General features: G+C 48.0%; 1 protein-coding gene and 1 non-coding gene across 2 annotated transcripts; one reads left to right on the top strand and one right to left on the bottom strand.

Moving 5' to 3' along the window:
• Positions 1-368: 368 nt before the first annotated feature.
• Positions 369-1877, top strand: LOC147000556 (sperm motility kinase 3A-like). The gene has a single exon (XM_085832980.1). It carries the CDS (start codon positions 384-386, stop codon positions 1836-1838), a length of 1455 nt encoding a protein of 484 aa, XP_085689106.1. The 5' UTR covers positions 369-383; the 3' UTR covers positions 1839-1877.
• A 6675-nt stretch (positions 1878-8552) lies between these two features.
• Positions 8553-8658, bottom strand: LOC115029827 (U6 spliceosomal RNA). Its single transcript, XR_003835384.1, has one exon. It is a non-coding gene; the product is annotated as a U6 spliceosomal RNA (small nuclear RNA).
• Positions 8659-12108: the final 3450 nt, after the last annotated feature.

Raw genomic sequence — 12108 nt, 5'->3', positions numbered from 1 at the left:
CACCTGCGTAATTCTCCCGAGTGCTGGGATTAAAGGCATGTGCCACCACTTGCGGCTCCTCACTTAGTAATATTTCTCCTTAGTGTTGCTGAGCTGTGCCCCTCTCTCCTAGTGACTTGCAGCTAGGTTTTTTAATTTGGATTTTCTTGGCTTTGTGTGTGGTTTTGCATTTCTGGGTTTCTGCTGTTATTATTTTTGGTTGGGTTTTAGTTTTTGGTTTTGGTTATTTTTCACTATTTTTATTTTTATCTTAGCTTTCTTTCTTCCCTTTATTTCTCTCCCCCCTCCATCCCTTAGGTGGCATTTAAACTCTGTTACCTCAATTGAGCTCTGGGAGTCAACAGAAGTCTGAAAAGCTCAGATCCAATCCCGCTTTCTCTGACATGGAGAGTTTTCATGCTCAATATGTGTTGCTAGAGACTCTCGGCGTTGGAGGGTCTGCCAAGGTGAAGCTGGCCCGGCACCGCCTCACAGACACCCATGTAGCTGTCAAAATGATTCGAAAGAGGGAGTATTGGTGCAACCCTCTCATGTCTGAGGTAGAGTTACTGATGATGGCTGATCATCCGAATATCATCTCTCTCCTTCAAGTCATTGAAACCAAGAAGAATGTATACCTCATTATGGAGTTGTGTGAGGGCAAATCACTTGAGCAACACATCCAAAAAGCTGGTTACCTGCAGGAAGATGAAGCACGCGAATTATTCAAGCAGCTCTTAAGTGCTATGAACTACTGCCATAACCAGGGTATAGTTCACAGGGACCTGAAACCGGACAATATTATGGTAGAAGAAGATGGGAAAGTGAAGATCATTGATTTTGGACTTGGCTCCCAAGTGAAGCCAGGGCAAAAACTCAAATTATACTGTGGGACTTACCCATTTACTGCTCCTGAGGTGCTCCTTAACAGACCCTATGATGGGCCCAAGATCGATGTATGGACTCTTGGAGTTGTCCTGTATTTTATGGTGACTGGAAAGCTCCCGTTTGATGCTGCCAGCATACAAAAGCTGCTAAAGAGAATTTTTGCAAGAAAGTATTCTGTTCCCTCTAGACTGTCAGTAGAGCTGCAACACCTGATTAGTCTCTTAATGACGGCCAACCCCAAACTTAGGCCCACTGTTGCTGAAATTATGATGCATCCCTGGGTCACAAAAGGCTCAGGGGCATTCCCAGATCCTTGTGAAGAACAGATCCCTCTCAAGCCAGACCCTGCGATTGTAAAAGCAATGGGACATATTGGGTTCCAAGCTCAAGACATTGAAGATTCGTTACGTCAGAGAAAATTCAACCAAACCATGGCGTCTTATTGTCTACTGAAAAAACAGATTCTTAGGCAATGTGACAGGCCAACCCGGGCTCGGCCCGTGTATCCATTGGTGACCCCATTCCCTTCCCTTGTTGGTACTGCTACTCTCCATCTCAGACTTCGGAGGAGAGAGACTAAACCCACATGTCTCTGGTCATCCACCAATAGGCAAGTGTCTGTCTGCGGCAAGAGTACTAGTAGAAAAAGAGACAGAGGAGTCAGTTGGCCCGGTGTTCTCGGCAGGCCACTCCACACAACACCCACAACAGACCTCACACACACCCGTACTAGGAGTGTACCCTGCATTTACTCAGTGTTTTGCAGAATTCAACCAGACAGCAGCGATGAGAGTACAGAAGGCCACACCACAGCCTCAGCAGCAGATAAGCCTGTCCGCAGCAGGGGCTGGCCCAGAGGCATCAGGGGGTGGACAAGGAAGATAGGAAATGCGATGAGGAAGCTCTGTTGCTGTATCCCATCAAAAAAGACATCTCACGTGGGGCAGAACAGAGTCTCCCCCCAAAAATAAGACACAGAAAGGGTGTCAGGAGAACAAGCATCCGGCACGGCCCAGGTACGTTTCTGTATATGCATGTATCTATGTTACTCATATCTCTGTCAACTGGCAGATTATACTTATGTATATGTGGGGAAGCTAAGTCTAGACACCGTGGGATGATGGTTAAATGGAACCTGCCAATAGGTCTAGCATCCCAGAAGGTATCTCCCGTATGTACCCTGCACGTTGAACAAGGAGGAGAACTGACCATGCTAGGGGGAGGAAGTGGGAGAAGGAGGAGGAGGAGATGCTGAGGGAGGAGAGGGTGGTATGTGGTGGGAGCTAGGAGATGGGAGGAAAAGGTTCAGACGAGGAGGCAACTTGGGGGAGCAGTGTGAAACAGGACAATCACAGCTGAAGACATGCCCTATGCAACTGAGTTTCTCAGAGTCCCTCTCATGTGTGCCCTTGCATTTTAGACCATCACCAGAGGATGCCGGATGCTACGATTCTACAGTTACAGTATTGGAAAGGACCCATGTATAGACACGGACCTGCAAAAGGGAAACTTGTGGAAAGGCATCATGTTCCGGGTTCAGCATGCTTCACTCAGCGCCCCAAGTCCAGCCAGGTAGGAAGAAAGCAAATGATGAAATCCCAGATGGCCTCTGGGATCACCATCAGAGCAGGGGCTGAAAGCCTGTGCAAAGCTGGTAGAGACAGAAGCCCTTCTGCCTACCCAGGGTCATAATCAGACTCCTCCTCTGAGAATAAAATAGATGTTTGTGAAAGATGACCTCGGAGATTTTCCTGCCTCTTCTTTACATAGGAAAATTGTTCCTGTTGTGTTCAAAAGCCCCAGGAAGAATAACTTCGCACCCCAAGTCACCAGATCATTAAAAGTGCCTTTGAAGGGACCAAGCTTTCAGGTACCTGAAGTGGGGAAGTGTAGAAGCTGAGTGTGAACTTTGTGTCCTTCTGGACCCAGCAGCATGATCAGAAGGACCAGAGAGAACATTAGATACCATCAGCTTGACCCACTTCCACAGAGGCAAGCACGGTAACCCTGTGAATTCTTGCAGATGTGGCATGCGTTGGATCCCAGCGTGGTGAGGAGCCACAGGTCAATCCTGACCCACAGGACAATAATTGTATCATACAAGGTGTTCACTCTCACTGTTGTGACATTTTCCTCTTTAGGTCACCTATGTCCTATCACAGGCCAGTGTCTTTCACCAAACAAGTCAGATCCGGGGCAGAAGGAGAATGTGTGTTGGGAGATAGAAGAAGAGATGTTTTCTGTGAGAGGACAAGCTCTAGTGACACAGACCAGATGTGCTCTGCCACAGGGACATCACCTAACAATGCCAACCCCAAACCCTATCATACCTGACAGATTACCAGTGCCAGGAGACCCTCATCTCACAGACACTGAAACTGTATGTTCACCTGTCACTCTGATGGAAGGGTCTCAGATTCCTGAGCTGTTCTCACCACATCTTTCCAGTTGTCCTGGTATAAAGCTCTTTGCTTCTTTATGGCACCAGTCTCTCCAGGAAATGCCCCTCTCTAAGCTTCACTCTTTATGCATTTAGATTCAGCCTCAGGAGCTCTCAGGGGACAGATGTGTGACACATGTGTATGGGTGCATGTGTGTGTGTATGTCTGCATGTGTGTGTGTATACACCAGTGTGCATACATACATGCATGTGTGCATGTGTGTGTGTGCGTGTGTGTTGTTTTCTGGGATATATTACACTAGGAGTGCCCTCTAGTCTGCCTCCTGTCAGAATCTTCAGTCCTTTAACTCTTGTCAAGTCTCCATCACAGTGTTAATTTGCTCCATTAGAACACTGCCCAGTTCTCCAGCAGACTGCACCTCCAAACTTCTCCAAATGCTTCCCAGAAACATAGAGCAAAGGTATCTGAACCATGTGCCATCAGGGACACTCCAGCATTAGCGCCATTGCTTCACATTAGATTTCCATTTCTGTGACATAATACCCAAGATAATCATGTGATGAAGAAAAGTTTCCTTCCGGCTCACTGTTTCTGAGGTCACAGCCCGTGAGTGGCTATTTCCATGCCTTAGGTCTATGATGAGGCAGAGCGTCGCAGCAGGAAGTACCTGGTAAAACAAACTTGTTTGCTTCACAATAGCTAGACCAAGGAAAGAAAAAAATTGTTTTTATAAATGTGCTCTTTCTTGCCATTAAGCCCTGTGTTCATAAATAAGCTAAGCCATTTCCCCTTCCAAAGGCCCACCTCTGCTAACTACTGTGTCAAAGATGGGAAGTTCTCAAAACAGGAACTTCTGCAGGATCTATAAGACCTCTCATCTCAATTTGTAAGACTCTCATTCCAATATTTCTAAGGCTGTGGTATGAGGGTCACGAGTTTGAGACCAATATGGGCTGCACAGTGTGATCCCATGTCGATAAGAAGAGAGCATACTTCAAATTCATAACTGGCATGTAAAGTGCTTATGCCACCAGGGCTGAATCCCGTCAGCCACCATGGGCACAATCCCATCAACATCACTACCATCGCCCACAGGGAAAATGAGAGGGATGTGCTTAGGGGAGTGGACAGTGCCTGCTTTGGATGCTACAGCTAATACAATATTCTGAGCACCTGCTGCACCCCACACTGAAACACTAGAATGCTTGATGCAAGTCTATACTAAAGGACACCTGTTTGTAAATGGACAGAGACACAAAGAGGTAGGCAAACAGCCGATGTTGCTGAAAGGTTACACAGCAGAGAAGATGCTGACCAAACCAAGTAGTGAACAAGATGTGGGTGGATCCCACCAAAAAGACCAGAGTAGTTTGTCTACCCAATCCCTCCCCCAGGAAGGTCAGAGCAGGCTGCAACTGACTACACCTTAGGACTTCAATTTCTGGCTTAAGTGAGGTTACAGAGGGAAACTTACATCAGAGTTGGGTGGGACATGGGGTTAGGACTGCATGTAGAATTAGTAGAGGCTTGGCTTAGGTGGCCATCAGAGATCTGCCACCACCACTAAGTAGGTCCTTTATGCCAACCAGGCTCAAAGCCCAGGGGTAGGAACAGTATGGTAGCCACTGGATGAGGCCCCTTAAGGGAGAAAGCAAGTGGAGCCCTACCTGTGTTCTGGGACTCTGAAGGCTCCCTTTTGCTGTACATTTACAATCGAGCCCTCAGTGCCACCCATTGAGGATTGTATCTATCACGTGAAAACTGCTCCATCATTATTTTGTTTCCTCTCATGTTCCAGTTTTTGTCAGCAGCCCTGGTTGTGTGGGTAGACAGCACTTTTTGTCTTGTCACCATCTGGTCAAGATGTTGTGTCCATCCTTCGCTGAGGTCTTGAGACCCTTAAAGGCAAGACTAAATGCCCTTGTTACCTCCTGGCATCTCACCAATACTCAGTGTAGGAATCAGGGCTTGTAGGTTATTCTCTGAGGGCTAGTAAGCTGTGGCTGGAGCCTCCAAGACTAAAGCTAGTCCCTACCCCTGTCCCACCTGTGTGGCTCACCATCCCCACACAGAACCAAGCATGGTGCTAGATGTCACGTTCCTGGATCATACGGAGTCTAGAGTCACTGCTTGGGGGTAATCAAGCCCTGACAGTATCCTTGGTAACCATGTAGCTCAATGAAGAGCAGCTGAAGTTTGCCTGCAACTGTGGACCCAGGGAGGGAAGTCACCTAGACGTACATATCAGCCATCCACCTCTCCCAATGTAGGGATGGGCAGGATAAGGAATAGGTGTGCATGGCCTTTTTCACACTCAATCACACATAGGCTTACCCATCCTTCCATACTCACATCTGGCACGCATGAATGTGCACACACACACACACACACACACACCGACTCATATATAATCAGCGATTTTCAAGTCAGCTAAGAACAAGTGAACCTCGAATGTTTGAGTTTCCTCAGTGATGAAGCTTTCCTGTCTGCACAGCTGAGGCTCTGAGGGAATGAGGGGCAAGGGAAGGGCAGCTTTCATTAGTCTACGGGTCGCTCTCCCCACTTGGCCCGACAGAGGCAGGCCTTGAGGTAGCATCCTCCGTGAAGCAGGAACCCAGATGAGAACGGGAACTGCTGTGTGAAGGACTTCCCTGAGCCCTAGAGGCAACAACCTGGCAGAGGGAGGCATCCCTTCACTGAGGCAGGGTTGGAAGGAGCCTGACATTTCAGTCCATCTCAGGGGTGCCTGCCAAGGGCTGATCCAGACACAGGTGAGCCCAGGTTGGACATAAACTGGTGTGGGTGTGTGCATTCTGGCTGTGGCTGGGGAAGGGACACTGGTAATCACCAGCATAGCCCATGGTGCTGTCCAGCTGTGTGGAGTCTAGGCATCTCCTGGAGAACACTCTCTCTCTTTCTGTGTCTGTGTCCTATCCCACTCCCTGACACCACCTGATGCCACTTCTACTTAGTAAGAACAGTGGACTTTGCTGATGATACCCATTCTACGGTTGGTGAGGAAAGTGTCACCAGTCCAATGTCACGGAGATGTCCAATGTCAAGAGAACCAGTTAGGGAGGAGGCACAGGAAACAAAGTACCGTGATCTTGGGTGTTTTAGCCACAATGGTGGTGCCCAGGGCTCAGAGCTCTGCTCTGCTCTGCTCTGCTCTGCTCTGCTCTGCTCTGCTCTGCTCTGCTCTGCTCTGCTCTGCTCTGCTCTGCTGCTCTCTCATCCTGTGGCCTTAGCACAGCAGTCCCCCAAGCCCCTAGGTTTTGTTCCGGGTGGGAGGGCAAACGAGTCTCCGCCTCCCAAGTGTATTCCTGTAGAATGCAAGCACTAGGGCGGTGGTGCCACAGAACTGGTTGTCACCAGCAGCTAGACTGGCTCTCACTTCCTGTTTCTGCACCGTGTCTGACGGTGCATGAGCAGACCCATTGGAAGACCCACAGCATGAGCAGACCCATTGGAAGCAAAGGCTGCTACCTGCGGAGTCACCTCTCCCGCCTCTCTATTAAGATCTTTTGTGCAGGTTTTGATTGGTTCTTATTTATACGCCAATTTAAAGAGCACCAACATCCTAAAAGTGCTCAGCCCATCACTAAATGGGATGTCTCTCTATCCAATCCAATCTTTCATTTCATAATCTTTGATGAATAAGTATTATAATTTTTTTTGTTAAACTTACTCTCAAGTATTTATTCTACGAGGATCATATTCTTAATTTAATCCCTAGATTTTTCTTTATTCACACATATAGGCATGTACTCGACTTTATCCCAGATCATGTATCCCTGCTGTACTTATAAGGCTTAATGTTTTCATTTGTATCTGGGGTTTTCTATGTATATAATCATGAGAGCACTGAGCAATGACGGTCTCCTTTCATGTCACAAGTGCCTTTTTTCTTTGTTGTTGTTCCTGTTGTTGTTGTCCTTGTCGTTGTTTCTGGACTCAGTGTATTGGCTTAGAACCCCAGGACATGTTAAAGAGGGGCATTTGAATTAGGGTTACTGTTATAGAAGACCATGACCAAAAGCAAGATGGGGAGGAAAGGGTTGACTTGACTTACACCTCCACATCACAGTCTCTCATTGAAGGGGGTCAGAGCAGGAACTTAAACAGGGCCTGAACCTGGAGACAAGCTGATACCTAGGCCACAGAGGGTGCTCCTTACTGATTTATTCCTTGGGCTTGCTCATCCTGCTTTCTTACAGAACCCAGGACCACCAGTCCAGGGATGGCACCACCCATAATGGGCTGGACCCTCCCCCATCAATAACTAGATAAGAAATTTTCCACAAGCTTGCCCACAGCCTGATCCTTTTTAAAATTATTTTTTTATTTATATCCCAAATATTGCCCCCCAGCCCCACCTCCCAGAGTTCCCCACCACATCCCTCCTCTCCTTTGCCTCTGAGAGGGTGCTCCCACAGGCATCTTCCTTCTCTGGGGTATCAGGTCTCTACAAGATTAGGTGCATCTTCTCGCACTAAGGCCAGACAAGGCAGTTAGTCCTCTGCTACATATGTGCCAGGGGCCTCAGACTAACTCTTTGGTTGGTGGTTTAGTCTCTGGGAGCTCCCAGGGGTCCAAGTTAGTTGATCGTGTTGTTCTTCCTATGGGGTTGCCATCCCCTTCAGCTCCTTTAGTCCTTGTCCTCACTCTTCCATAGGGGTCCAATGGTTGGCTCTAAGTATCTGCATCTGTCTCAGTAAGTTACTTGTACAGCCTCTCAGAGGACAGCCATGCTAGGCTCCTGTCTGCAAGTATAACATAGCATCAGTAATGGTGTCAGGGTTTGGTGCCCGCCCATGGGATGGATCCCACATTGGGCCAGTCACTGGTCAGCCATTCCTTCAGTCTCTGCTCCATTTTTGTCCCTGCATTTCTTTTAAGCAAACACAATCGTGGGTCAAAGACTTTGAAGGTGGGTTGGTGTGTCCATTCCTCCACTGGGGGCCCTGTCTAATTTCAGGTTCTAGCTCCCTACTGTTAAGCATTTTGGCTAAGGTCATCCCCATTGAGTCCTGGGAGCCTCTCACATTCCAGAGCTCTGGGTCTTTCTAGAGGTTCCCTCCCACCCCATTCCACCACCACCACCACCGCCGCCACCACCACCACCCCCTGCCAGCTGCATATTTCCATTCATTCTCCTGGCCTTCTGGGCTTTTCTCCTGTCTCTCCCCATGTATGATTCCGCCTCCCTTTTTCCCTCCCCCTCCCCTCCTACTCAGGTTCCTACCTCCCCCTACCTCCTCCTGCCTCCTGTGATTATTTTGTAAAAATATGGAATGCTTTGTGAATTGACTTGTAATTCTTGCCCATGGGCCGCGCTAATCTTCTCTGTATTGTTCCATTTTAGTATATGTGCTGCCGAAGCAAGCACCACATCCTGATCTTAGGAGGTATTTTCTTAATTGAAGTTCCCTCCTCTCAAATAACTGTAGCTTGTGTCAAGTCAGCATAAAGCTAGCCAGCACAGCAAGCTTAGGGAATGAGTACCACTAAGTACAATGTTTGCTGTAGACTCGAGTGACAACTTTGTCAGGTTGAAGACACCAGGCAGGCACTGTGGCCAGCTCTTTCATGTACATTCCTAACTCTATGACTAACCCTTACGGAGGTACACTTTACAACTAAAAGAAGGGAGATGCAAACCAGGGGCTGACTTCCCACCCACAGCAGCCACAGAACAGGGATTCAACCCAGGTCTGCTGAACCCTAAAACCTTCTGGAGCTACACCTTAAACCTCCCTACTTCTGATGAAACACCATGGCATTGTGTGTCCGGTGTGTGTGTGTGTACACATGTGTGCGTGTGTGTGTGGGCACACTTTGTCCCTAGAATGAGCCATTTCATAGAGCAAGTGGATCAAGGTGGTAGAAATGTGGTGTCCTGAGCTCGCCACACTCTCACTCTTAGGGATGCCTTTCTTTGTTTCTCTCATTGGCTCACAACCAAATTACTGTGAGGCACTTATGTCTCTGAAAAGGATTAACAGATAATATGTGTTAACTCTTGAAAGAAAAGCAAATGCAGATATAAGAGTATTTTGCACTGATAAATTGAGAAGCATAGCTTTGAAATGGATGAAAATAAAATAAATACTGAGGCCAGATTACTTTCACCTGTCAGTTCAGTGTTTGCAAATGAGGGAAGCAATTTCTGGGGCCTGTGGTTAATGGCATGGTATGTTCTGCCTCCTGCAGTTCTCGGGATGGCATCCTGTTTTGGAGAACCCAAGACAAGTTGGGTGAATCTAGGAAACCAACAGAAAGACTCGGACACAATCTTTTGGCAACGTGGGGAGAGGGAAAACCTCTCTGCATAGGACTGCTGTCCTAATTGGGAGTGGGAGTTGGCAGGACCCTAGGGAATTAGATGTACAGAAGAGACAAGACCCAATACAATGGGCAGAGCCAAGGGTAAGACCCAATCCTAGGAGCTGGAGATCAAGACTGGGGCAGAAACATGGCAAGAAGCATCACAGCCCATTCGGTTGTTACCAGGCAGAGAACCCTTCTTCCACACCCCAGCCTTTGTGATGGGACTAAAAGCTGCCAGTTTACCACAGACTCTGTGACACCTTGCTGACTTCTGAAACAACTGAAGTTGCTCCATTGACAGATAGCTATCACACTGAGCCTGGGGAATGGTCACCTCCTCAACCCTCTACCATCATCTTGTTGCTTCCAGTGATCCTTTGACCCCATTACCTACAACACTGGCTTCCAGAGGCCTATTGACCAGTTTCCTGCAAGGCATAGTGAGGACTTCTATGCCTGCTGCAGCCATCAGTCAGAAAGATTGACAGGGGAAGTAGGGAAGAGATCAGGCCTATAACACGGATAGTGAGAATGACAGCCATGGAGAATGACAGATGATAGAAAATAGGATTTTTTGGTGTGGATGGTGAGAGGGACAGACATGGGTCATAGATGATAGGAGGGAGAGCAGCCTTGGTGGGAGGGACAGACACAAGGATGCAGATAGTAGGAGTAAGGCAATCCTGGTGTGGATGCTGATGTCCCGGTTAGTTTGCTAACTTGATACAAGACAGAGCCATTTGATAAGAGAGAATCTCAATTTAATTGGCCTGTGTGAAAACCAGAGGGCCATTTTCTTGGTTAATAATTGATGTGGGAGGACCTGGCCCATTGTCAGTGGTGCCTTCTCTGGGGAGGTGGCCTTGAGCTGTTTAAGAAAGCAGACTGAGTAATCTGTAGAAAGCCAGCCAGTAAACATGCCTTCATGACTTCTGCTTCCAGGTCCTGCCTTGAGTTCCTGTCCCAACTTCCCTGACTGATGACTGTAAGCAAAATGAATAAGCCCATTGCCTTCCTAGACATTTTTCCTCGTGGTGTTTTATCACAGCAGTGGAACCCCTAACCAAGACAGGTGGGAAAGGACAGACGTCAGGTGGTAAATGGCATGGCAGACTGCAGAACAGAAAGAACTGGTGTTAGATGTGTGGGTTGTGGGAAATTATTTCAAGGATGCTTGCTGGTGCCTTGAGTCTCTTTCCTGTCTTTTCTTCTGCTCTCCACTGTCTGTGAACCAGGCTTTGCCTTGAGGAAGAAAATGTCCTCGGTTGCCTCTTGGGTTGCCCTATAGACCAGTCAGCTGTGTCCTTGCAAAGCCAGGTAATGATCTTGAAAGCTATGCGTTTCGTGACGGATGACGTGACCAGGCTGCAGAGTGCAGAGGCTTCCTTTGCAATTCCCAGTGCTGAGTTCTGAATGCAGAAGCAAAGTCAGAGAAAGGAGGTTTGCAGCTCAATCCAGAGGTATAGTTAGCATAGGACCCTGAGGGACAAAGCAAGTCTCATTGCCCATGGCCCTCGTGGTTCCCAGCACAGGCCCTGGGGAGTGTGGGTCTTCTGGAAAACTCAAGATCGGCCTGGCTGCAGGGTTGTGGTTATTAAGAGCTGAGGTGGACCCTGCAGGGGTAGAGCTGGCTGCTCTCATCACCCACAGACAACTCCCCAGACTGGCAGTGGTGGCCTACCTTCAGGTGGGAGTAGATTTGACAGGAGCTGAGGTGTGGAGGTCCAGGTGCCTCTTCCTGGAGCATTTGCCGAGGAATTGGTGTGGCTTGTTTTTAATGGCAAGTATGAACCTGTAAACCGATTACTTATGAGGGAATGCCACCATGAGTGCCCACCTTGGGTGCTCTGAAGAGTGAGATGGGCCTCATCCTCCTGGCTGCACAGAGGCTGGTATGTGCCGAGCAGAGCATCCACCTGCTTCCTGCAGCTTTTCCATCCTGAGGTGAGTCAAAAGCTCCTCCCTTGTGTCTGCTGGGATTGGCTGGCATTTGCACCCCTCCAAGTCTTGTGATAACAAAACCCACAGTGATCATGACGACACTCGGGTTCTCAAGTAACAGCTCAACAGCCAGCACTTGCCTTGGGACCCTGTGTTCTCTGTCTAGCTCCTTCTTTGCCTCACAGTTCTCATAACTGAGGCCAACTTTCGAGGCAGATAAAGAGGCTATACACAGCATCTAGCAATATGCCACCCTTGAAAAATTAATTCCACTCTCTGTTTATCTTGAGCATAGATCCATCTGCCCAGGGTGTTTCTCTGTTGTCCTCCTTGACCTGAACTCATCCTTGCCTGCACATCTGGAAAAGAGAAATGGTTTTTCTAAACTCTTGCATGATGAGAGGATCAAGGAAAGTTTCTTTGAACTTCCTCAGTCTTTGGAAATAACTGTGGTGAAGGTGGTCCATTGGAGAATCTTTAGGGTGGTTTTTGTTGGTTTGGTTCATGTTAAGCAAAGACAAAGGGGCACTAGTTCAATGTTGCACTAGTAATTACTGCTGTGTAACAA

The sequence above is a fragment of the Mus caroli genome, unplaced genomic scaffold, assembly GCF_978045245.1.
Source record: "Mus caroli unplaced genomic scaffold, Mus_caroli_1 scaffold_18, whole genome shotgun sequence".
In the NCBI taxonomy this organism is placed as follows: Eukaryota; Metazoa; Chordata; class Mammalia; order Rodentia; family Muridae; genus Mus; species Mus caroli.
Note: the sequence above shows the minus strand (reverse complement) of the source record. Positions and strands in the feature narration are given on the sequence as shown.

What these genes read in the sequence shown, in the direction of transcription:
- LOC147000556 (XM_085832980.1), top strand. Translation starts at nt 384, where the DNA reads ATGGAGAGTTTTCATGCTCAATATGTGTTGCTAGAGACTCTCGGCGTT.